The sequence below is a fragment of the Cottoperca gobio genome, chromosome 7 (genome assembly GCF_900634415.1).
Source record: "Cottoperca gobio chromosome 7, fCotGob3.1, whole genome shotgun sequence".
In the NCBI taxonomy this organism is placed as follows: Eukaryota; Metazoa; Chordata; class Actinopteri; order Perciformes; family Bovichtidae; genus Cottoperca; species Cottoperca gobio.
Genome location: NC_041361.1, coordinates 4,489,995 through 4,513,636, shown reverse-complemented (window position 1 = coordinate 4,513,636; position 23,642 = coordinate 4,489,995). Strand labels below are relative to the sequence as shown.

The following is a 23,642-nucleotide window of genomic DNA, read 5'->3' as shown; positions in this document are numbered from 1 at the left end:
TATAAAGCTCATTTACATGTGTGAGTCATAGAGTCGCTCTCCTATGCATTGTCAGCGGAGTAGCTCCAGGCTGTACATCACTGTGGTGTTGTAGATTGGGCCTCTGGCAGTCTGGTGGAACAGTTCATGCATCAAACTGAATTGGCCGTCCTTTACACTGAGAATCATTTGTGATTTAGTCTTTGTTCTTCTAATCAAAGAGAAACTGTGTAAGCGTCCCGTATGTATTGTTCATTGTTTGCTTTAAGAATCAAATCTCTTAAATCCCAAACATGTTCATTACATTTTTATCGTTTTAATATATGATTTATTTAACCTAGACATATACATTTTGAAATGTAATTCAAAACAATAACATGTTAATGTGTGTGTGTTTTCCCACAAACCTAAACAGTGTCCTTTGTACACTGTGTACTGCTGGTGCTCCACCTGGTGGTTTGCTTATATGATAACTTACTGAAGAAGACAATGGCTCTGTTATCCACTTTACTGGCTGTGTTATGCTGCCTCTGTGAAATGCGCCACACAGCAGAGACACTCTATAATGTCTTCTTTAGCTCAATTACTGTACTAAAATTCAAGGACACAGCGAGAAAAACACTTCTAAATGGGCTCTAACTCTAATGTTTTCATTAGCTTTCATTGATGTGGAGAACTCTCCCTCTGAGCCTTTATATTGTACGCAAATTGCTGTTTTACTGTTATGCACTGTTAACTATAATCTCTATAAAGGGAGACATCGGCTCATTTTTTATTAAACATTCCTGAGAGAATCTGCCACTAAACCAGGAGAAAAAGTTTAATCAGAGAAGATAACTAAAATGTGACAGGAAAATGCAAATAAAAAGTTTTATTTTAATGTACTTCCACTAAATATCAGCACCAGTCAGAGATCTTTCCTAACAATGAATTAAATTCCATGTTTAACAGATCATTTCTGTGTTTTCTTTTACGTTGCAGGATGAGCCCTTTAGGTCAGTAGACCCGTAATGATTGGAGACATGTTCTAAGGCCGACACCTCAGCCACCATGAAAGGGTTAGGAGCCAACCGCAGTCGTCACCTGTCTGACTCGTGTGAACCAGCGGGATGCTCACAGAAGCCTCTCTATCCTTTGACCTCTGACCCTCACAGCTCCTTTCTGTTGAGCCCCACTATAAACCACTATGGCACCCTGGACCCACATCTCCACCATTGCACTCCCACCATCCCCACCGCCATGACCCCTGACTGCCTGCTGCCTTTCACCCAGATTTCCAACAGCAGCACCTTCCCTCGTTTGCATTTCACCTCCCAGACTGACCAGGTGGACTGCTCCCAGGCCTATATGGCTGGTGGTAGTGGAGTCGGGCAGGGCGGTAGAGCAGGTCCACTATCCACCTCCTTGTCAATGGGCATGGGCTTGGGTCTGGGCCTTACTGGTGCTCCTATGATCACCAGTGGATCAGCCACCATCTCCTCTGCAGCAGCAGCCAAGATGAATCGGTTACCCTCCAACCTTTTGGATCAGCTAGAGAGGCACCTGCCTCTGCAGCGTGATGGCTTCAGCACGCTGCAGTTTCATAGAGGACGTATGTCGAAGCAACGCAGTGAGAGCCCAGGACGCATTCGTCACCTGATGCACTCTGTGCAGAAACTATTTGCCAAGTCCCAGTCCCTGGAAAACTCTGCAATCAAAGGCAACATAAATGGGCGATCTGCTGGAGGAATGACTACAGGAGCTGGTGAGGACGGTGGTAGACCAACACGCAGGAGCAAGAGTAAAGATAGGGCTAAAACCGAAGGGCCAAAGCAGAGACCGAGGCCCAATGCACTAGGCCTCTGGAGCTCAGACGACGCCCTGGACACTGACACTACCAAAGCTGGCACTATTGCTGTAGGTTACCGCAACCCACTGACCATGATGACTCTTGGTAGAGCGGTGTCAGACAGCCAGGCCACTCCCAGACATATCCCACAGGGCTACCACACCATTTCTGCACATACTCTCAAGACCTCGAAAAGCAGCAGTGACCTCAAGTTTCTGGCATGCCAGGCGACGCAGGTAGGATCCAAGGAAGCGGAGGGAAGATTCAGGGGAAGCAAGGATGATATACTGGTGAAGAGGGGCTCCTGGTCCACTCTCACCCTCAGCCAGGCCAGGCAAGTGTTGCAGAAGGGCTCTACTACAGTTAACAGGACCCTGCTTAAAACGAAGTCGTGCCACCAAGACCTGGCACAACAGTTTCTTCAGGTAGGAGGGCCAGTGAGTATTCATCTTCATCATCATTCTTTTATAAGTTTGCATGGATAATTATATGATTTTGTTGAGGTTTGTTGGATTTTATTGATCAGTTTTAAGACAGTTTTATACTTTGCCTGAGAATTTGATAAGATTGATCCTTATTCTGTTTCTCACAGAGGTTTTCAGAGTGGGAGGTGGGCTTCCCAGGGGGGCTCCAAACTGTTTCAGGGGAGGCGCATTGAATGGAAGTGAAAAAACATTAGTTATCAAAAGAAGATCACATAGAATAGCCTAAATGTGTGAGCTTTGGTTAAAGAGTTACAGTAGTTTTGGGGAATTTTACAGTTTACTCGCAGTCAGAAACTAATAAATGCTTTAGAACAGACCTTTATGTATTTAGTTTAGTCTGAAGTTATGTCAAACAGCAATATTAGGCTATCTTGACATTGTTGAGCATCTATGGGATCAAATAACATAATTATGATCCCATAGGCATCCAGGAATTGAGCGAAACTAAGCAAGTAAACTAAGGAGGGTGAGGGGTCGCCTTTTTCCAAGCTTTGTCTGAGGGGAGGTCTCAAACTTTGAAAACCTCAAGTTTATACTTTATCCTCATTGTTTATATTCGGTCACATTTACATATTTTTCATGACATTCATCACAGACATAGTTTCTTTTTCAAGTACCATTGCTGCACATGCCCAAAATCATCCTCTTATTTAAAAAGAATTATATACAAACCATGAAATATATGCGGTGTCTAAAGGTTACACCTGAAGTTTCGCCATTACATTCGGTTTAAGAGTCTCCCAACAGTGTGTGTGTGTGTGTGTGTGTGTGTGTGTTTTCATGATCCAGGTCCCAATGGGGGACTGGTCAGGAACTGTGGGTCGTGGCCGGGCCGGAGGAACTGAGATCCCCTGTCGAAGGATGCGCAGTGGCAGCTATGTGAAAGCTATGGGGGACTTAGAAGACAGTGACGATTCAGAGGGAAGCCCCAAACCTTCTCCCAAAGCCACTGCCCGTCGCCAGAGCTACCTAAAGGCCACCCAGCACTCTCTGAGTGAGCAGCAGCCACCTCCACCTCAACGCAAGTGAGTCCCACAGCACAGACAAACATTCATCATATTGAAATTATAACCTTGATTATCATGCTCATTACTATAGCTGCATTTGTACTCTTTTACTTTGCATTCATTCAAATAGAAATAAGCACTGAAGGGGTATTTGTTGTGAACATTTGTGGGAAGAAACATTTTTTCTGATGTCCCCAAAGGCAGTCAGCAGGTGGCAGCATCTTGTCACAAATAAGTTTCTGGATGTTGCAGCAGCAAAGTTATTACAAGCTATTCATGGAGGTAGACATGTTATATTAATGAAAGGGGACAAGAAATGACATACAGTATCATCTTTATTTGGTACAAAAACAGTAGGAGATGAAATTTTGCCATGTGTTTTACCCCTACATCCACACGGACAGGCCTCGTTGCTACGCTCTCATGCAGGAGGATTATCTGTGGTCTCCACTACAGAATGCGTGCTCTATGCAGCATCTGAGGTCAGTGTCATCTATAGGCAGGCAGTGTGGCCCTCCACCCACCCTCACTTGCCCTACCACCACTACCCACCACCTTTTTTTGGCTAACCTTTCCCAGTACTTTTCCTCTCTGCCCCCTGTTCCATCTCTTCCCTTGCAGGTACCCTGAGTGGTGTGTTGGTACTTTACTCTTGCTTGCTTCCTCAAGCCCTGTTATCATAACATGCAAATTCATGGAAATCACTCAACCACACCCTGCTGCTTATGCAAACACATTTTCACTAACACCAGGTGCCTAAAGGGTAAGCCAGAACAGAGGAAATGTATCAAACTTGTTCTAGATGAATCAGAAAGTCAATTTTCACGTTTATCAGTTGTACTGATAAATCATTGTTTCCTCTGTGCTGCTGTTTTAAACCCTAGCACGTATCACTATCCACACATCTCAAAAGAATTTAATTTTAGAATACCCAGGGGAACTTTTTGGAGTGTGATCTAAAGTTTCTCCTGGATATCATCAATTAAACACAGCCCTCACTTATTCCGGGTTCTGACTTCTGAGAGGTTGATTGTTACGTTCACTTCCACAGCTCCCTGCCGACCCTGAAAGAGCTGTCGACTAATCGGAGCCTCGATAACTTAGACTGCCTGGTGAGCCCGACGGAGGCCCCTCCACGCTACAGGAACAGTGATTTCAGCCAATGCTCTGGCACACTGGGCAGAGGCTCGGCCACTCAGGTATGCCTCTTATTTTATCAAATGTGTTGCTATTGCACTAGCAACTGTACTGTTGTACTGCCACTGTAGTTCGTCACATTATTAAATACTTGGCTGGCAAAGACCATTTGCTCATGTAAACCAGTGTTTCCATGACAGCAATATTTAATGTATTCTTTCTGGGTGTAATAATCATACCTTGTGAGAGTTCGATTCTCTTAAAACAGCGAATTATACCATTTTTGTTTGAGTCCAGTGACCCAATAAAAGTAAATATCCCGAGGTAATGAGCAAAAAAATGCATTGGCAAAATTCTCCAATTTTCTATCTGCCGTGAGAGAATATTAAGTTTATGTAAAGTCTGTTGAGACGGTCTATGAATGAGCCAGCCGGGAATAAGCTTGTGGAATAGAGGAGATGCTTGAGAGTGTTTGCAGAATGTCAAAGCGGGACATATGCCTCGGTGTAAACCTGTGGGAACTCGTTGTACATCTTCATCAGCAGGATTGGAGTGGGATGCAGGATCACACACACGACTAATGATAACATCCTTTATATAAAAGCAATCAGTCTCTACGCTTTTGCATTAATCAAATAATGATATTGCTGAGAGATTCAATCTCTTTCAAAATGACAGTGAAGTCAAGCAGAGTAAAGAGTTTGTGCGTACTGAACTACAATATTTTCGAGTTCTGTGAGTTGATTTTGAGGGATTATTATTCATGTCTATGCACCACCCACGGCACGTTCGTCTTTGCTACTAAAATGCCAAACATAAAAATACTTTCACTAGCTGTTCATGTCGCTTGATCAAACATTTCAGATGGTGCTGGGTGTCACAGCTTCTTCCCATGATACAATGACAAATCTATGCAGCAAAGAAGTACTGGAACAACGCCGTTTTGAGTGACTCATAAAATGCTGCAAATAATCATCCTTGTATTAGCCGAAAAGCAGGAAGCCAACACAGCATATGCCCATTAGATTCTTATTAGAAACATTATTTATAGTCCAAAGTGACCTGCATCTCAATTCTCCTCTATAGACATTGGTGGAAAGTAACTAAGTATATTTACTCAAATTAAGTACAAGTACCTCAAAATAGTACTTAAAAATGACCCCATCGTGGGACAAATAAAGGATTCCTGATTCTGATTCTGATATTAGTTACTTTTTAGAATAAGATTGTACAAGAATGCTTTGTTAGAAATGAATGCAGTGGTTCCCAATCTTTGTTAAAGGTTAACTATGTATGTTGTAGATTAAATAAAGATTACGTAAGAGATTAATTAAAGTGTTTGCCAGCCTTTTTTAATACATCTGAGTCCAGTTTAGACCCTTGTCATGTATTAGATGAGACATTTCCCCTTTAAACTTCTCACATGATTTTGTTTAAATAAATGTGCCAAAGATGTTACATAATGAGGATTTTTTTTTTTTAAATAACTATAAATTTGTCCGGCAGAACATTGCTTTTTGTTCTTTTCTTACCTGTTAATCATCTCACGACCCCCCTCTAACTTTATATAAAGTATTTAAAACTAGCTTCACCTCGACCGGCTACAACACACAAATGCTACTTACGAATCGGTGCAACAATATAAACAATGTAATAATGTCATATATCATGACATATCAGTCACAGGGGCCATTTTAGTGTGGAATTAGTACTTCTACAGTCTAAAAGTAGATTTTGCTGATATACTTGATATTTTGTGTTTTTGCATTGTTGTATTGGCATTTTTACTAAAGTAAAAGATGTGAATAATCCTTCCAACACAAAGTACTGAATATATAATATCTGGTAAATGCATGTTTCTCTGTCTGCCCTCAGCGTGTGAGTCTGCACACGTTCTTTCAGGTATACGGGCACGGCTATGGGCACTCAGTCCCGTACTGTGAGGGGGAATCGCAGGCAGTGGAGGCTCTGGATCTGCCTGCGCCAACGTGCTTCCGGTCACGCAGCCATAGCTACCTGCGGGCCATCCAGGCGGGCTGCTCCCAGGATGAAGATACGGCCTCTGCGGACTCAGACTCACCACCACCCACCACTATAGGCTACAGCTACAGCTCAAACACAAGTGAGTACCAGTGAGGACAAGGTGGGAGAGAGCTGCTGAAGATAGTCTTTGATTTGTTTTATCTGAGATTAACAGAGTGGTGTTTTGCTTGATTAGTTTACTTTGTTGTGGATCATCTGTGTGCTGAAACATAGCTCTGGAATACAAAATGTGTGACATGTGAGATCAAAAATGGTAGAGAATAGTTTTGCACAATGTTAGTATTAAGAGAAAAATAACATTTAGCAGGATTACTTAGATTGTGTAAATTAAAAGTAATGTGAGATAAAGTCTACAGTGCTGAGAGTCCAAACATGTCATACATTAAGAATTCCTATATTAAAAGCCTGTGTTTACAATGGAGCTATGCCTCACAAAATGCATATTTACCATATTTTACCATAATCTCTTGATACTGTTATTTTCAGCTATTTGCATTATATACAATAGGCTATGTGTACTGTTTTTTGTGCAAATACTTTTGGTAAAATCGTTGATAACATGAGCTATTAGGAGGAAGTACTTGTATATTTATGTTAATAGCTTATGCGATTAAAAGATATTTTGTCTTGAATGCCATAAAGACTGTTTCAATATGATGCATGGCTTTACAAAAACTGGGGATTAATATTTTATTAAAGAAAATAACAATACAGATTCAGCATTACGGGTATACAATTAGAACAATAACAACATAAGATATTATAAAAATACAGATAGACTTGATAGACTGTCATTCAAATTAGAAAGTGCTTTTGCATACTGCTCAACATCCTTCAGGAAAACAACATTTTTATTGTTAAATTAACATTTATGAAGAATGTTTTTTATTTGTATGTATTTTTTAATTTCAGCATGTAGAGATTGGAAGGGTTATATTTATGAATCATTTTAAAGGGCATCTCCTAAGCCTTATATGAGGATGTATACAGACAAAAAAAGACATACAATTACTACAAAAGAGACACACAACCACAAAAACACAATGACTACAAAGAGATACAGAAATACTTAAAAGAGACACGAAAGCAACAACTAAAAGAGGCTAAATAACTATAAGGTTAAGAGTCTAGCTCCTATGCATGAAAGATAGTGGGGCTTTGTGCATGTCTGTGCCCAGGGGCCCATTGTTCTATAATAAAATAATGATAATAATAGTAATAGAGACAACAATAGGCGTATGACTCTATTATTATTTTGTAGTGAGTTAACTGGGTTGGTTGGCCTCAATTTAAATAGAGCTCCATTGTTCAGGAGACGGGCGGTCACAATGGGTCGAATATGTATGAGCTTTATGTCCAGACTATAGAATCATTTCCCGCGGCGCCAGAGACAAAATGAAACGCACCTATCGCGAAGACATTCACAAACAGCATTTTTTTAGAGGCTTGAACCAATCACGTTCAAGTTTGATTACATCGATGGCCAGAATTGACCAATCGCTCGAAGTGAGCAGTTACGGGGGAAATGTGGACTCCAATCCTCGTCGTCAAGGGCGTGTACTACAAATATTTTCTTCACAGTGCCGTTGTGTGTCTTTACGACAAGACACCGTAGCCCGTCAGCTTCTTGTCTGCATTTCATGAATGACCAGAACATAAGGATTTTACGAGTCAACTGCCATACAGTAAGATTTTGTCGCTTTCTTTGCCCGACTGGGCGTTAACGTTCAGACGTGTCAATTGTTGTCGGTACGCTAGCAACAACAAGCTAACGTGAGCTAATGGTAGGTTAGCTAGCTAACGTGGATAAAGAAAGGGGATGGAGTCCTAATATGAAGCGTTAGCAAGCAGGCGAGGCAGGTAGACAGTGATGTGGCTGCTGTTGTTAGACTGGTGGTAACAAAGCAAAAAGCTACCGGTAGCAGCTCTTCTTTGTTGGCTGTCCTCCATCTCCACTATATAATGCCTCCGGCTAACGTTACTCCACGTTAGATGCCCGGTGTGATATCCCACCGTAATGAGCGTTAACTGGCTAGTAGCACAAGCTAACAGTAGCTGAGGCGTCAACAGGCGAGTATGGGCAGCGCGGTACCCGGCTAGTTTGGCTAACCAAACCGCCCACGTCTGGTACAGCACATAGCTATCGTGAGGTAATACAATGTGTAACTGTAATTGAGGCGATCTTACTTAACAGTTTGATTTTTAGATATGATTAAATCACTGACCGGGATCATTCATTAAATCGGGGGAAAAAAATGAAACGAATAATACATATTTTGGGAATCGTATTGCTTCAACTCGAACTGATAAGAGTATTTGGTTTTATTTTACAGCTGATCTTTTGGATTAACAATAACTAAAATAAAGCACAGTACCGTTAAACGAGATTTCTCTCATAGCCCAGACTCGACATGTGACTGTGATCTGAGCTCGGAGGCATTTAGGAAGCAATGAATCACGTTCAGCTGAATTTATCAGTTCATCGACAAAGTTAACACCGTCTACTGCAGACTATGATTTGTGTCGGTTTATTGCTTTCTTTATCATGTCAAAGTAACTATTGAGCATGTTCTTTTAATTGATGTTAGATACTAGGTTTACTCCATCTGTCTGTTTTAAAGACGTGGCATGCGTAGATCAATTTAGTATCTAGTAATCTATCTTCTAAAAAAATATTTTACCATAACTGCAGTGACTATTTTTGATCCACAGTTTCATGTGCTATTTATATTCAGAAGCTATCTACCATGTGCTAAGACCTGAGGACACATTTAATAATGTATCAGCTTCCTGCTCTCCGTAGTGCTTTACAGCTAGGACACTTAAAGCTTCATTGTGTTGACAAGGCGTGTTCATTGTATCCAGCACAGCACCATATTGTGTGAGTGTATTACCAGGATAGACTGTGAGTCATCCTCCTCATTATTACACACTCTTCCTCTTACACTCATTGATGAGGTAATCTCGTGACTGTATGGGCGAAACAACTGTAGTTTCACAGTAAGGTCAACAACAGACCGGCTTCATGATGATGTATGTGCAGCTATTAGTTAACATGGTTAGACCATATAGTCCAGGCCTATCCATTTCCTGCACTAATGACATGAACTGATTAGAGCACTGCTTTAACATAGATGGAAACATTTACTGTAATTGTTGTGGCAACTACTGAAAATAATACTTGGTATCTTATTGTCAGAGTATGACACTTTTTAATATAATGTTAATGAAAATTGACCATAGAGCTGAAACAAATAGGTAATTAAATGATTATCTGATGTACAGAAAAATAATCTGCAGCACTTTTGATGACAGATTAATCGTTAAAGTCATTTTAAAGCAAAAATGCCAAATACTCTCCTGTTCCATCTTGTAGCCCTATTTAGTTTTTTCATCACACGCAGCTTTAGCATGTAGTTGTATCTGTCTGTCTAGTTTTTTAACGGGATTGCCTCATACATATGAACATATAAGTGTGTGTGTGTGTATATGTGTATATATTACATCTACACTGATATTAACAAAATCCTTACCACTGACATGATTCTGATTTTAAGCATTTTATCCAGCCTTACGTTGTGGTTTGCAAAAGCCAAATTCAGACGTGTGCAGGCTTTTCAGTCATGAGGAGGGGAAAAAAAACTGCTTTTCAAAAAGCATTTCTGGTCTTTTGAGCTTTATAAATATAAAATGAAGTAAAAGTTGCTTAGGTACAGTACTCTACCTTGGAAAAGCTCCCAGTTTCTCATCCATAAAGGTTTGACCTCAGTGACACTCTCTCTTTTCCTCAGCTGATCAGGCTGTAACCTAGACTGGACCACAGAAGGATACGGACATATTAGGATATCAGACTATACAGTAGATAAGAATGCACACATACCATGTCTCCAGAAGTGTAAGGGGGATTTATTGGGATTTTGTCTCCATTTGAATGGCGGTTCTTTTCTTTTTATGGATAATTTAATATTACATTTACTTTTGGAAAACTAGCCACAGTAGCATGTAAATAAGAACGCATTGTCTTTCTGTCTGTGAAATTAAATCGTAGGTGTTTGTTTTCATATCCTATTTTTTGTTTTTGGTGTTGTCACACCCTTGCTCTGTGTTTAGTGTTTGTGGTTTGTTTTTCCTATCAGTATGTCAGCATTGTCTGCTACATGGCAGCATGCCTGTCGTTCTGTCTCAACAAATAGCCCTCTCTGTCATAAAGTCTGTCCACTCTGCCCAATGATTTGCTGCCTCTCTTCTCATACCTTCAAGCTTGCTTTTCTTGTTCATGAGGCTATTGTGGAAAATGGCACAGGCGCCATATCTGATTCTTGAAACTGTGTCAAAAAAATGAATATAAATTACGTTATACATCAATGATAAACTGCAGCAGTGGGATGAGAATCAAATGGCATCAACTAGCCATTTAAATGTACACTGACTCAAATTTGAATGAACTCATATATACATTCCTGCTGCAAAGCAAAAGCCCGCTGTTGACTGGCTTCTCCATATGAATTCGCCTTCGTTAAGCTTACAATCATTTGGTATGACATCTAGGTTTCTATACTTCTGATGCATATACCCTACGTACACATAGTATATTTGTAATTTCAGCAGTTTTTCCATGCATTATAATGCAAATACATAATTTGCACAGCTGACATGAGATGTGATTGTGATGAGACAAAGACTGATCTAAAAACCAAATGTGCAGGTAATATAGCACAGGCCAGCTTTCTGATCAGATTTGAATATACAGTATTTTGCTGAATGGCACGCCTTGTGTCCTTAATCTGAAGTCATTTTCAGCCATGTGTCCTGGTCTAATCTTTTAGTCTACACTCCCACAGCTTGTCAGGTCGCCATACTATTTAACAATAAGACTGCTAATCTTGGACAGAGCTTCGGCTCCAACGTCTTTTCATGATGCTTGACTTGTATCCAGAGTTTTCAAGGTTGATCCACAATAAGCTACAATGCTGTTTATAAGGCTGGGCGTGTGCTTTGCCTTTTTTTTTTTTGGAGCTTGATGCCTCAGTAGAAACTATTATTGAACCGCACTCTCTCCACTCACAAAGAAGTTCACTCTGCAGCCTAATTAACAAGCTTGACTTTAAGTCAAACTCACTCAAAAATGAGCTCAACAGGAATCAAGATCTATTTTATCCCACAAAAGACCACCAAGCAGTCTCACTCGAAGTGGAAGAGAAGCTGGTCCTACTTTTTCTTCTTAAACATTGCTAATGACAACCACAGTATTGAAAATATTCAATAATGTACACTCCAGTTTTAGCCTTCCGTGTAGGGCCCATTAGTGGTCATCTGATAGCTCTCAGACAGACCTGCTGACGGAGCCGGAGCATATCATGGGCCAGAGACAGCATTGCTTTCATAAGTGATGCCATTTGCTTAACAGTTGATGATCATAGCCGTGTTGACAGGGTTGTAATTGATCTTAATTGTTTTTAAAGCAAGAGGAAGCATTCGGGCCCCTCGATTAAGTGATCCACAGACAGCTGCTGTTCACTTAACGTGTAAACCTGAAGATGTAAAGCAATGCCATTTCCTTCAATAGCTGGACTAAGCAATTTCCTTATTAATGAACCATTAATGTACAAAATGCAGGTTTGATGAAATATTGGCTATTTTTTGCAGCACAGCCCGCAGCATTTGAATAATCATTGATTTATTTGAATAAATACCAGCACTCAAAATGTATGCTCCTGCTCTCACTGCGCCTGTTATTAAACCAATACATATAAAAGGATACATTACAGGATTTCTCTTAGGACTTAAATTAGATAAGACGAAACATCTAAAACATCAAATTAAGTCTCACCCATACTTGTGTCAACAAAAAAAGGGTTGTAGCCTATAGGAAAAAAAAAAGGGTTGCCCCAAGCATGAGGCTGTTTACATGATCGGATGAGTCATCTATAATCTGTAAACTGTAACTCCTTGTTGATGCAAAAAAAATAATTGCCCGTGTGGATATTTGGCATAAAAGAGATGATCTACAGTGGAAAGAATATGTGCGTCTCTATGCAGCCTTGCAGCAAATAGAACAGACATAGGCATGTGTTAAGACTCGAGGTATGATAATTAACTTCTTGGGAATGTCATCTGTGCTTTGACTAGTAAAATAACTGTTTCATTCTTTGGGAATAAATGTTCTGTTGTTGGTTGGATATGTGCTCTGAGAGGAGAGGCCAGGGCTGCATGAGCGACTCATGGAGTGGATTCCACAGCCATGTTTGTGTACGTTGATGGGATTTAATGAGGGCTTTACTGGTGCTGTGAGTCACTGGCTGATGACGGAAGGACAGCACCCTCACAATTACAGGGTGTTAGGTTGCCATTCAGATTTGAAACCACTACCGGAAAGAGAAAACGCTACATTTTCATTATTGATCCAAAGCGGCGAGCCTTGAATTACTTTCTTGGTCAGCTGATTTTAAAGAAATATTTCATCCATCATGTATGTCAGTGAAGGCTGTAATTACGTAGTAGGTATTTGGCCGCTGTTGGTTTTCCAACCCGTTCAGTCAAATGTTGACAGTCAGCCAGCTGTTTAAATAGCATCTACACAAAAACCGACTTGAAAACATCCCATCAATTCGTGAAGAAAGCCTGTGCTTTTTCCTGGTTTCTCCTGTTGTACAGTAGTTAACTGTGTATCATCCACCACAACCCTGCAGTCAGACTGATGAGGGGAAAAAAAGTGGCACTAGTCCCGTTCCTTGTTCCTGAGTCAGATTGTCTTTGGCCTCATTTCAGTTTCTGTTGAAATAATTTGTGAATCCACGGTTCACATGTCTGTCAGTGTCAAAATGTCACACATGGCTTGGCTCTGATTTAAAATAAACACAGTACAATTGTTAGTGAGTATTGATTTTGATATGTTAAAACATTGTTTTAAATGTTATGCTATCATTTGATCAACATTAATGATAATAATGAAGCTTATTTACGTGAAGAAGATGAAACTTTCTTTGCTAATAGTTTCGTTCCTTTTACATTCTACAGCAGAAATAAGTAACACTGAAGCACTCAGCAGATTGTCTACTTTGGACACGGGCGTTGTGGAGTTTTCAGTCTCCTTTTCCACCTCTGCAAGTTTCCTTTTCATCGGTTAATAACATCCACTTAGGGCTGCTCCCTAAACGTCGATGAATCTAATTATCAGTCGAAAAGCCCAGCGTCGAGTCTCATTTTGTCATTCAAAATCACCGCACCTTTTTTGGTAGCTGCGTCATTGCACATAAAGCAACGCAGGATAGCAACATGGAAGGCACAACACTTTTACAGTCTTTTCCCCAAAATTGCCTAACAACAAAACTAAATGGAAATAGAGAATGGTAATGGTCAAAAAGAGCTTTGATCAGAGAAGACAGTCGTCCCCCAGAGCAAAATGATTGTCAAGGTGTGGCATGTAAAGGAAGGTCTCCAGAGACGTCATTAGAACAACAACACCAACAACACCAGCAGGTTTACAGGAAACATAGAGATAGCTTTAGGTACAGCCTGATAGTGGCAGCAATAAGGGCGAAGTGCAGGTTTGTTTTTCCGATAGACCATGTTTATGGTCTTTGCCACTTTATAGGCACCTGCTGGCTTATGTCTTGTAGCACAGTTTTATTTTACTTGCGCTTTCTTTCCTGTCTTGTGACAAAGAGCAGATTTCTCATTCTAAGCTCTGTTTTCTTTCTCATTCTTCAGTCAGCAATAGAAAGGCTCCTCCTCCAGTCCCACCTCGCACCACATCCAAGCCCCTCATCTCAGTGACAGTGCAGAGCAGCACAGAGTCGGCCCAAGACGTATACCTTGATCAGCAGGACCGCGGCAGTGAGGTCAACAGCCAGTCAGGACGCAGCAACTCCTCTGACAGTCTCTGTAGCATCCGCACGGGCAGTCTGGCTAAGGGGACCCGACCCCCACCAGTCCCTGTCCCTACTGCAACCCCTGCACCCGCTGCAGGCTCTGTACATCCTGTTCCAGCTCCTCGTGACCTCCCTCCCACCCACTGTCCCACTGTCGCCACAACCACTACTTCCACATCTACCCAGTCCCAACATGACACCCTGAGTATTGGTCTCACCCTTCAGCACCCCCCGACTGCAACCAAGAGGAAACTGTCTTCTATCGGAATTCAGGTAACAATTGTCTGCTTTTCATTTGTATTGAGATGCAATCATTGTGGGAGGAGATTAAATCCACCATCACAGTTGTGTTTGACTGTTTGTTTTTTGTTGTCCATGATTTTTCAGGTGGATTGCATTCTGCCAGTCTTAAGAGAAGAACCACTCCCCCTGGCTGCACCCCTTAAGTTTCAGTCAATTGGAGTTCAAGTGGAGAACGGAAGGCCGTAAGTATACACTCTCATTTGATGTAACAGTGAATGGTAGCCACAAGTGATTTGATGGTTTACATGACTCACAAGGGTGCCGGGAAGACAGGATGTAAGACAGAATATTACCCTATACATATGTTAATATTGCCCCTAATGGAATCATTATATGAAGGTATTGAGATGTAACTCGATGCGTTTGTTAGACCTCAAAGACACACACAATACGTTTTCGTCAGTAACACAGAAGTTAACCTCAGCCCTCAACCTCCTGTCTGTCTGAGTGCACTGTAGCTCCGCTCCTGCTTTTCCCTCCATAACTGCACACACACTCACATTGTCATTCTTTCTCTTGCACGTGTGGCCGGTCAATCTGCAGTCTGTGCAGCAGACTGTTGCGAGGGTCATTCAGCAGCCAGCCTGGCAGCGCAGCAGCCCAGGGCTCTGAGTTATGTCCTTAAACTCTTGTTAAATGTGGCTTTTCCACTTTTCCAGTGAACTGTAATTTCCCTTAATCACATTTGATTGACGGCCTGCTTCCTTTTCTTCTGCTCATTATCTCCGAAGCATCAGTCCACTAAGCCTTTATGTTGTATCCCTGATTTGTTGCTTATTCCCTCCTGCCATCCCATCCTCAATACAGTTTATTTTCTTACTCTTCGTGCTCCTCTGCAATAGATTGCACTGCACCATCAGCTGCCATAATGTCCTGTCAGCTGTTAAGCTCACTGACCCCAAACTGTTCCCGTGTAACACATTTGACACATCACAGTCCTATTTATTTAACTGTCCATCAGAAGCTGATGTTATTGCTTGTCTCTGCAGTCTCAGCCGGGACAACAGCATGGCCTCCAGACAAAATACAGAGACTGAGCCTCAGGAGCTTCAGGAGCTTCAGGAGCCCCAGGATGCCGCACCCACAGAAAACACCACAGCCAACTGTACCAACAGTCAAACAGTGAATGCCACCGCACCCACCAGACAGGACAAAGCCATGGAACAGCACCCCCTTGAACACACTTCAGCACCCTCCAGGATATCCAACTCGCCCCCGGAGATCCTGGACCCGGCTTTAGATCCCTCCTCGCTGCCACCACCAGATCCCAGCCTGGGGACTGGAAACTGCAGCACCCCCGGGGATGCTGTTCAGCCCAGCACGCCAGCCTGCCTCAGAGACGGTAGCTGGTTTTTGAAGCTGCTGCAGGCGGAAACGGGGCGCATGGAGGGTTGGTGTCAACAGATGGAGCAGGAGACCAAAGACAACCAGATTTCAGAGGAGGGTAAGTGATAACATAGCATAAATCAAAAACATTAAGGCCCCAGTAGCAAATGTAATTTCAAGAGTCCTGTATCCAGATAATAATCTAATCAGATTAGATTTAAGACGCTTTCTTAAATCACTTAAATTTTTCTTAACTTTCTTATGCACATACAGTATCTGTTGACAAATCATCCACCTTGGTTTTCCGGTGTTACGTTCTTATCAGGGTCAGGGTCGTCCTTCTTAGTGTTCTCGTAATGATTTTAGATGTAAAGCCTATATACCCTCTTCTTGCGTAAGTAAGGTTTATATGTAGAGCGCCTTTCTAGATCAGACGCCACAAAATGCTTCACGATAAATGGCAAAGAAAAGACGTCAAATAGAAACGCAATGTAAAAGTAATAAACAAAGTACAGTTAAGAGCTTGTCAAGTCAGTAACATGAAGAATTTAATTGATGTCCTTGTTAGTGAGGGCCCCACAGACGGGGGAGGGGGCGGGGGGAAATCTGTCTCGTCCATGTTGCCCATGAACAATGAGATGAAAGCACGACCCAGTCGTTACTGCCATCCACTCACAGTAACTCTGCTCGTTGGAGGGGGGGTGTCCACTTTGTTTGAGCTGTACCCGAGCAACTGCAGAGTCATTTCACTTTTTCATCTCCCAGAATACCACTCAGGCTTTTAGGCAGATCTATCTCTGCAGTGTCTTAAATATGAATGAGCAAGCAGCCGACTAGATCTAGAGGCTCTATCGGCTCATCATTCCTTCGGCTCTCTGTGGACCTGAATTATGAATTCCCATTTACATGCAAATATTAAGGCGGAAAATAGCTGAACAAAGAGTCATTTGTTATTCTCCCTAAGATTTAGTTAATATAATACTTCTAAGGAAATCACTTACTGTCACAAAATGTTAGTTGGTAAATATTTCATTACTAGACAACGGGGATGAACTCTACATCGTCGCCCCCTCCTGTGTCTTGATGCAGCTCTCTACCCTTTTTATATACGATCTCTCGAGGGCTTTAGTCTTTACTCTGGATCTCAAAGCCTTTTTTACGTCCTTTTTGTAACGTTATGCATCTTTCTTTCCTTTTTAAAGCTCAAAATGTTTCCATTCTATCCACAACTTGATGATGGATCATATTCTTCTCTTTCGTAGTGTTGGGGACGATCCGCAGTGCAGTAGGCAGCGCTCAGCTCCTCATGACAAAGAAGTTCGAGCAGTTCAGAGGGCTGTGTGATGAGAACCTGGTGAGTGGCTTCTCTTGATACGCTTCCCTACTTCCATGTGTTTGTCTGCTTCTCAAACTCTTACTGACAGTTTTCTTTCATCGTTCTCCTGCCAACTTGTCCTACCCATACTGACATGCAGAAGCTTTCCCATTACATGACATCTTTTCAGGCAGAAACATGAAACCCTTGAAGCTTTATTTAGTCTGATTTACTGCGATAGATCTGTGTTCACTTGGCTTATTTGACTTTATTGTTGCTGTTCGTCCTTGCCAGATTTTCTCTGTTACAAGTGCCAATCGTGTTGAAATTCAATCATGTCTGAAAGTTGATTGGTGTCAAATGTATTTTCTTTGCATCCTTTCGCTTGAAGGAAAGCTGCCCAGGAAATGTGTGTGTGTGTGGGGGAGGAATGTCATTAATTCTCTCTGATTTGATCGAAACGACTCATCGATCACGTCTCTCTCTCTCTCTCTCTCTCTCCCTCTCTCCGCTCTCTCCTCTCTCTCTCTCTCTATCTCTCTCTCTCTCTCATCTCTCTCTCTCTCTCTCTCTCTCTCTCTCTCTCTCTCTCTCACACTAGAACCTAACTGCCAACCCACGGCCAACAGCGCAGGACCTCGCAGGGTTCTGGGATCTGCTACAACTCTCAATAGAAGACCTCAGCATGAAGTTTGATGAGCTCTACCAACTGAAAGCCAACAACTGGAAACTTCCTGAAAAACCAGAGAAGAAGGTGAAGTTTGGTGCCGGAGAGTTTTAATCATACGAAGGTTTAGTTTAGAGTAGAGCGGTAACTCCAGTAGTTAGTTCTTCAACCGAAAGTTATAGGGTGACTATTATGATGATCAATAAGTTGTCAACTTTGGCTGTTTGATATTATATTGGATATTATTTTTCTTGACAAGGTGACTAATTGATTAATTGAGAAAGTAATGGACAGGTTAATCAATAAAGAAAGGAGTTAAAGCTTTAGGTTAACTTGATGAATGCTTATTGGTTTACAAGTGAATGTTAATCGACACCAGGTTGTGTTCTCAGCTGGTGCCACACCGTACCTTATTCCTTTTCCTTCTTGACATGATTTCCTTAGAATGAAAACAAGCAGCTTCCATCATCTGTGCCAAAGAAGCAGACTAAGCCCAAGCTGTCAGCGGGGAAGGACAGGAGCGTGGACTCGGTTGTGGACAAACAGCGGCAAGAAGCCAGGAAACGTTTGATGGCAGCGAAGCGCGCGGCATCAGTACGACAGAACTCGGCCACGGAAAGCGCCGACAGCATCGAAATCTACGTCCCCGAGGCCCAAACCCGCCTCTGAGAGTGAACCAGCACAGATCATCGAGGAAAAAATCCAGACTCACTTCAGACATTCATTGACACAAAACACACAGACAGATCTGAGACGAACACACAGATGTACAACGGATGCACTGAGGCCGACGCCTCATAGCAGCACAGCTGATGACAGGAGAAACGATCATATGCCACCCAAACAATCCAGAATATTGCTGATCATCGCCCTGCTGCCATGGGACAGAAATCACCTTGACATATGTTTAATACTATTGTTATTATTGTCATTATAATAATTATTATCTCCTAAAGTATATCAGGACTGTCTTAAATGTGCAAGTATCTTGGATAAGGACATCCTGTACCATGTGAGCTGAAGAATCTTGGTATCCCAGAAGTTTACTCTCTTAAAACTCCCTTCACTGCTGAGTCTACCGGCAAGTTGTGGCTGCCTGGTTTACGAGCTGAGCTACCATCCACACACACTCAGGACACACATGCAGGTGTACTCACTGTCCACAGAGTCTTCCTGTTCTCTATTTGTATTAGGCTGCTACTCGTCGGGTGTGCTGCGTACGCTTTACTGTGTACGATTTATGAGGTGGTGTTGGAGGTTTGAAATGCAGAGAACCAGAGGAAGGCAGTAGCATATATATTATAAATATCACACTATTACAATGTTCATTTTGTAAATGTTGTATACCAGATTATTTGTTAGAAAGAGGTCAGTGTTCAGTACCAAGGTAGTTTTTTTATAGATCGAGTACATGTACTGTCATGATATATTAGCACTCCACCTCTCTCTCTCCCTCTCTCCCTCTCCTCCTCACAAACGCACACTACACAGTCTGTGTCTGTGAACACCCATTGTTAAAGTCTTACATTTGTTTTGTTTTTGTGAAGGCATGTGAGGAATGACTGCCCTGCCAGTGAGCTACAGAGGAATGTATGAAGTTGTATTCATTTACAGCTCATGTTGACTTGATCACTGCACTTTTCCATTCACCTCAGATCAAGTTTGCTCACCTTCGTTTGCCTAATTATTCTGATCTTCACACGATGTAGGGGACCAAGACATTCACCACTTGTTATGGCATTCCCATTCAACAAGGCTAAGTGTGATTTTAGGGTGGGGTTTTTTACTTGCCACCGGAAAGGAAATGGAACAGCATAGCAATAATAAAATCGTTTTTAGAGCGAGCAATGCAGTAGATACCCAGTCTTAAATTATTTAATTCAACATTTCGAATAAGACTTTGTTGGCATGAAGGATGAATGTTTCTTTCTTTTATGAACAGACTGCCCTTGGAATGACTCAAATCTCAGGTTGAACACAAACTTGACAGTAAAAACCACTATGGATTAATTATTTATTATATAACCACAAATTGACTGGCCAAACGCTTCAGAGTCGTTGACACATAGTTCAAATCCAAAGCTACTCCGTGTTCTTCAGTGAGATAAATAAGGTTTGGTGCAGTGAAGTACGGGCTTACATTGACTGCTGAATTCGGCAGACTCCTTCGCTGCCCTTTCTAGCAGCTGGATCTCCCACCCCCCCCCCCCCCCTGTTTGTTGAGACTGAGCTATGGTACTTATTATTTTTTTAATTTAAATGTTACTGTCATTTGACACGTTTTGTGACTTTCATCCGAAATGAGGTCGACTTCTGTACTTATAATAATTAATGGTGCTGCAAGGGGAATCCATATTGTGCCAAGATGGCAATGCTCAACATTTCAGTGTCATTTGATGAAGCTTTTATTTAAAAATGATTTATTTTAGTTTTTAAATCTGCTCATGAATTCAGCTCTCTGTGTGTGCGCGCGCATTCTCAGCCAAGTTTATTTTGTGTTTTTTGCATCTGCACACTCCGGATACGCTATGCCTTGTCTCCGTCTCGACTCATGACACTTTGAGTATGGGACGGGAGTACTTTCCACGTTTCCGGTTTTCTCAAATGGAAACACGGGGTGCCAAACGGTACATGAGTGGAACCGGGCATAGCAGATACTCATGCAGTTGGCTCACTAGTTTTTTTTTTTTGTGTTGTCTTTAGTAAGAGCTGGCTCTCCCCCTACTGGTCAGTCCTCGCGTGACACTCCAGACATCTTGTTTCTCTCCATTTTGAATCTTAAAACATCACATAAGAAATGACGTTGAACTGGGAATGCTGACACAACACCAAGTTGATGATTTTCTTATTCTCTTGTATGACATCAACAATGGACATGTACATTTCATTGTCCAAAGAAATCATTAAACATCCCTTTGCTACATGTCCTGGTCATCATTCTTGCTGTCTTTTTTTTTTTTTATTACTGCACTCATCCATAATACAGGTAATATTAGCTTCTAAGTTAATATTACACACAAATAAATCATACGCATAAGATTAGACATTTTATTGTTACTGTGTAATCTCTAAAAGCATGGCCTTCTTGCATATAAAAATATACAAAGATCCTTGCCAGTGAATTTTCAGTACTCTTTAAATGGGTCTTTCAAATGATCTGAAACTATTCAAACTGTGTAAGGCATTCAGGGTATGTACTGTACGTAAGAGTTTATAACTGTGACTGACAAATGGTGGAAAGTCCTCTCCTTTTTCATATCATTTGAGAGCCGGATCCCTTTATTTGCCCACACACTGAACTTCAAGAGAGCATCAGGGATCTCCAGACAGTTTGTTTACCAGTACTTCCTGAGTTTCAAAGGGCTACAAAATGGACAAACGATGACCAGAAGGTGCAACTCTGGAGGCAGATTATGTGGATGTGCTATTCAACCACCATGTGGACGAGTTAACTCTCCGGTTAAGTGATTTCTGGAACGTATTTTGGACTATCTTTGGGGGGGGTAAAAACGGAGTCATTGTGTTTGCTTGTTGGACAGAAACATGCTGAGAATTAAAAGCCCGTTCTGACTCCAGTACCCGCCCTCGTGGCCATCTCTCTCTTGCCATCTGTCCTCTCAGAGATCAAGCTAGGAAAAATGAGCAAAAACTATGTAGTAGTTCCTGATTATCTTGTACTGACAAACATTATTTTACAAAATAAGCACATATCTTACAGACAAAGGGTTGTTTAATGTTATGGTGTATTAGTTAGACACTGTGAGGCTAGTTTCCTTTAAGAGAATAAAAAACAAATGTGATTAAAACGAGTTATGTGGCATATTTTCTGTATGACTTAAGATGTAAAATGAAACAGGAATGCTACTCAATTTTTGGAATGCATGTATGTTTTTCCTCTGATATATGTTTTAACAAAATTACCTCAATTCTATCAATTGTTGTTGGATATGGAGCAGAAAAAGAGCAGTGTCCAGAAAACCTCTTTGTGATCCCAAAGCCGCTTTTGTTTCTTTGCTCTGTTGTTGTCATTGTTTTATAACTCAAAATAAAACAAGGCTCAGCAAAACACTTTCATTTGGTCCACCTTAGTATGTGGTCATACAAATTGTACTCTTCCTAGTAATAACAGCAATACAAATACATAGAGATATGTTTAAATTAAGGAAGGTCTTCATAGTGTGCTTTCAACTTTGTGGCAACAGTTTGGGGAAGAGTCTTTCCTGTTTGACGATGCTCCAATGCTCCTGTACAAAAGTATTAGCATCAAAATATACTTAAAGTACCAAAAGTAAATTCACATATTATAAAGAATGGCTCATTTCAGAATCATGTATGATATTGAGTAAATGCACTTAGTTACATTCCACCACTGAGAGCAGACGTGAAGAAATGTGTCTCTCAGTTTGGTGTGAAACGTGACTTGACATGGCCTGTGCACAGAGTCCATCCAACACAACGTTCAATGTCCAAACTCAGTACATCTCTTGTAGCTGAACGGGAGCAAACTCCTGCAGTCATAGGTCCAAAATGTTGTGGAAAGCCTTCCCAGCAGTGTGGAGTCTGATTATAACAAAGAAACAAAAACATAACATAACAAAGAAACAGTGTTTACCTTACTTCCACCTATGCATTGATCCTTCCACATGCCCTCTGCTCGTCCTCTCATACCTCACCTTAAAGCATCCCTGGCGTCGATAACATATAGGATTTGATCCTCATCTATTCAGTAGCATTAAAAACAAATGTTAAGTTGCCATTCCCACCAGGACTAAATGGGGCGTTTTCCATCTACATGCTGTTAAATCTTTGTGGCAGTGTTTTACAAGTAACCACGACCTTTTGACATTGCCATATAAAATGTATATTATACTGGCTTACCATAAGGGTAAATGGAGCAAAATTGACTGAGGTGCTCTGCTTTGCAGTTTACTACAGGGTTCTCATAAGTGAGTGAGTGCATAATTCAAAATGCAGTGTTTAGGACGAAAGGCAAGAAGAACAAGAAAGGTTAGATTTACATTCCAGATATTAAATTATAATGAGACCTTTAAGTGTCATAATGTCCTCTAAGGTGATAACTCCCTTTCTATACCTGATAATACTTCAAAACTTGTGATTAACATAACATGCATTTAGTGGCATTCTCCTTTAATGAACATGCGGTAGGTTGGATGCTGTCACGCGCATCTCCTTGCGTCACTGATACTGACGACAGCGCCTCTCGCAGGCTTCACTATGAATGAGCAACCGGATGCGTCAAGTTAGCGGAAGATGACCAAAACAGAACTGCCTTCAAAATAAAATCATGTAAAGTCTGAATCTGTTGTGTTGGTGGGAGTTTTTGTGTCACAGCATTTCCGCTGAACTATGTGATTTAAGCTGTGGCTTTTAAATAAATATCAAAACCCTAAATCGATCAGTGATGGCTGTGAGGTTTTCCCCTATACAAATACTACTGTAAACATATGGACAGGAATACTATTACAGCACTGTAAAGTTATTCATAAATATTGCTTATTTAGAATTTTTTAACACTGCATAAACACTTAAATATGTATACACTTACTATATACATACATACTATATTTGTGAGCGTATTTGTCAACAAGTGTAACTCATCCTATAAAGCATCCACAACTGCATCCACAGTTTATGACTTAATAACACAGTTTAGCAGAGCT

General features: G+C 41.2%; 1 protein-coding gene across 2 annotated transcripts; it reads left to right on the top strand.

Annotated features, from left to right (window-relative positions):
• The first annotated feature begins 990 nt into the window (after positions 1-990).
• dlgap4a (discs, large (Drosophila) homolog-associated protein 4a) lies at positions 991-20,884 on the top strand. 2 transcript variants are annotated; one of them, XM_029436560.1, is made up of 10 exons: positions 991-2,244; positions 3,082-3,317; positions 4,351-4,498; positions 6,312-6,558; positions 14,190-14,623; positions 14,738-14,835; positions 15,643-16,097; positions 17,242-17,333; positions 17,896-18,048; positions 18,406-20,884. In XM_029436560.1, exons 1-10 carry the CDS (start codon positions 1,030-1,032, stop codon positions 18,628-18,630), a joined length of 3,303 nt encoding a protein of 1,100 aa, XP_029292420.1. In that variant the 5' UTR covers positions 991-1,029; the 3' UTR covers positions 18,631-20,884. The 2 variants fall into 2 exon arrangements, with proteins under 2 accessions (XP_029292420.1, XP_029292421.1); XM_029436561.1 differs by having other exon boundaries at positions 992-2,232.
• The last annotated feature ends 2,758 nt before the right edge of the window (positions 20,885-23,642 follow it).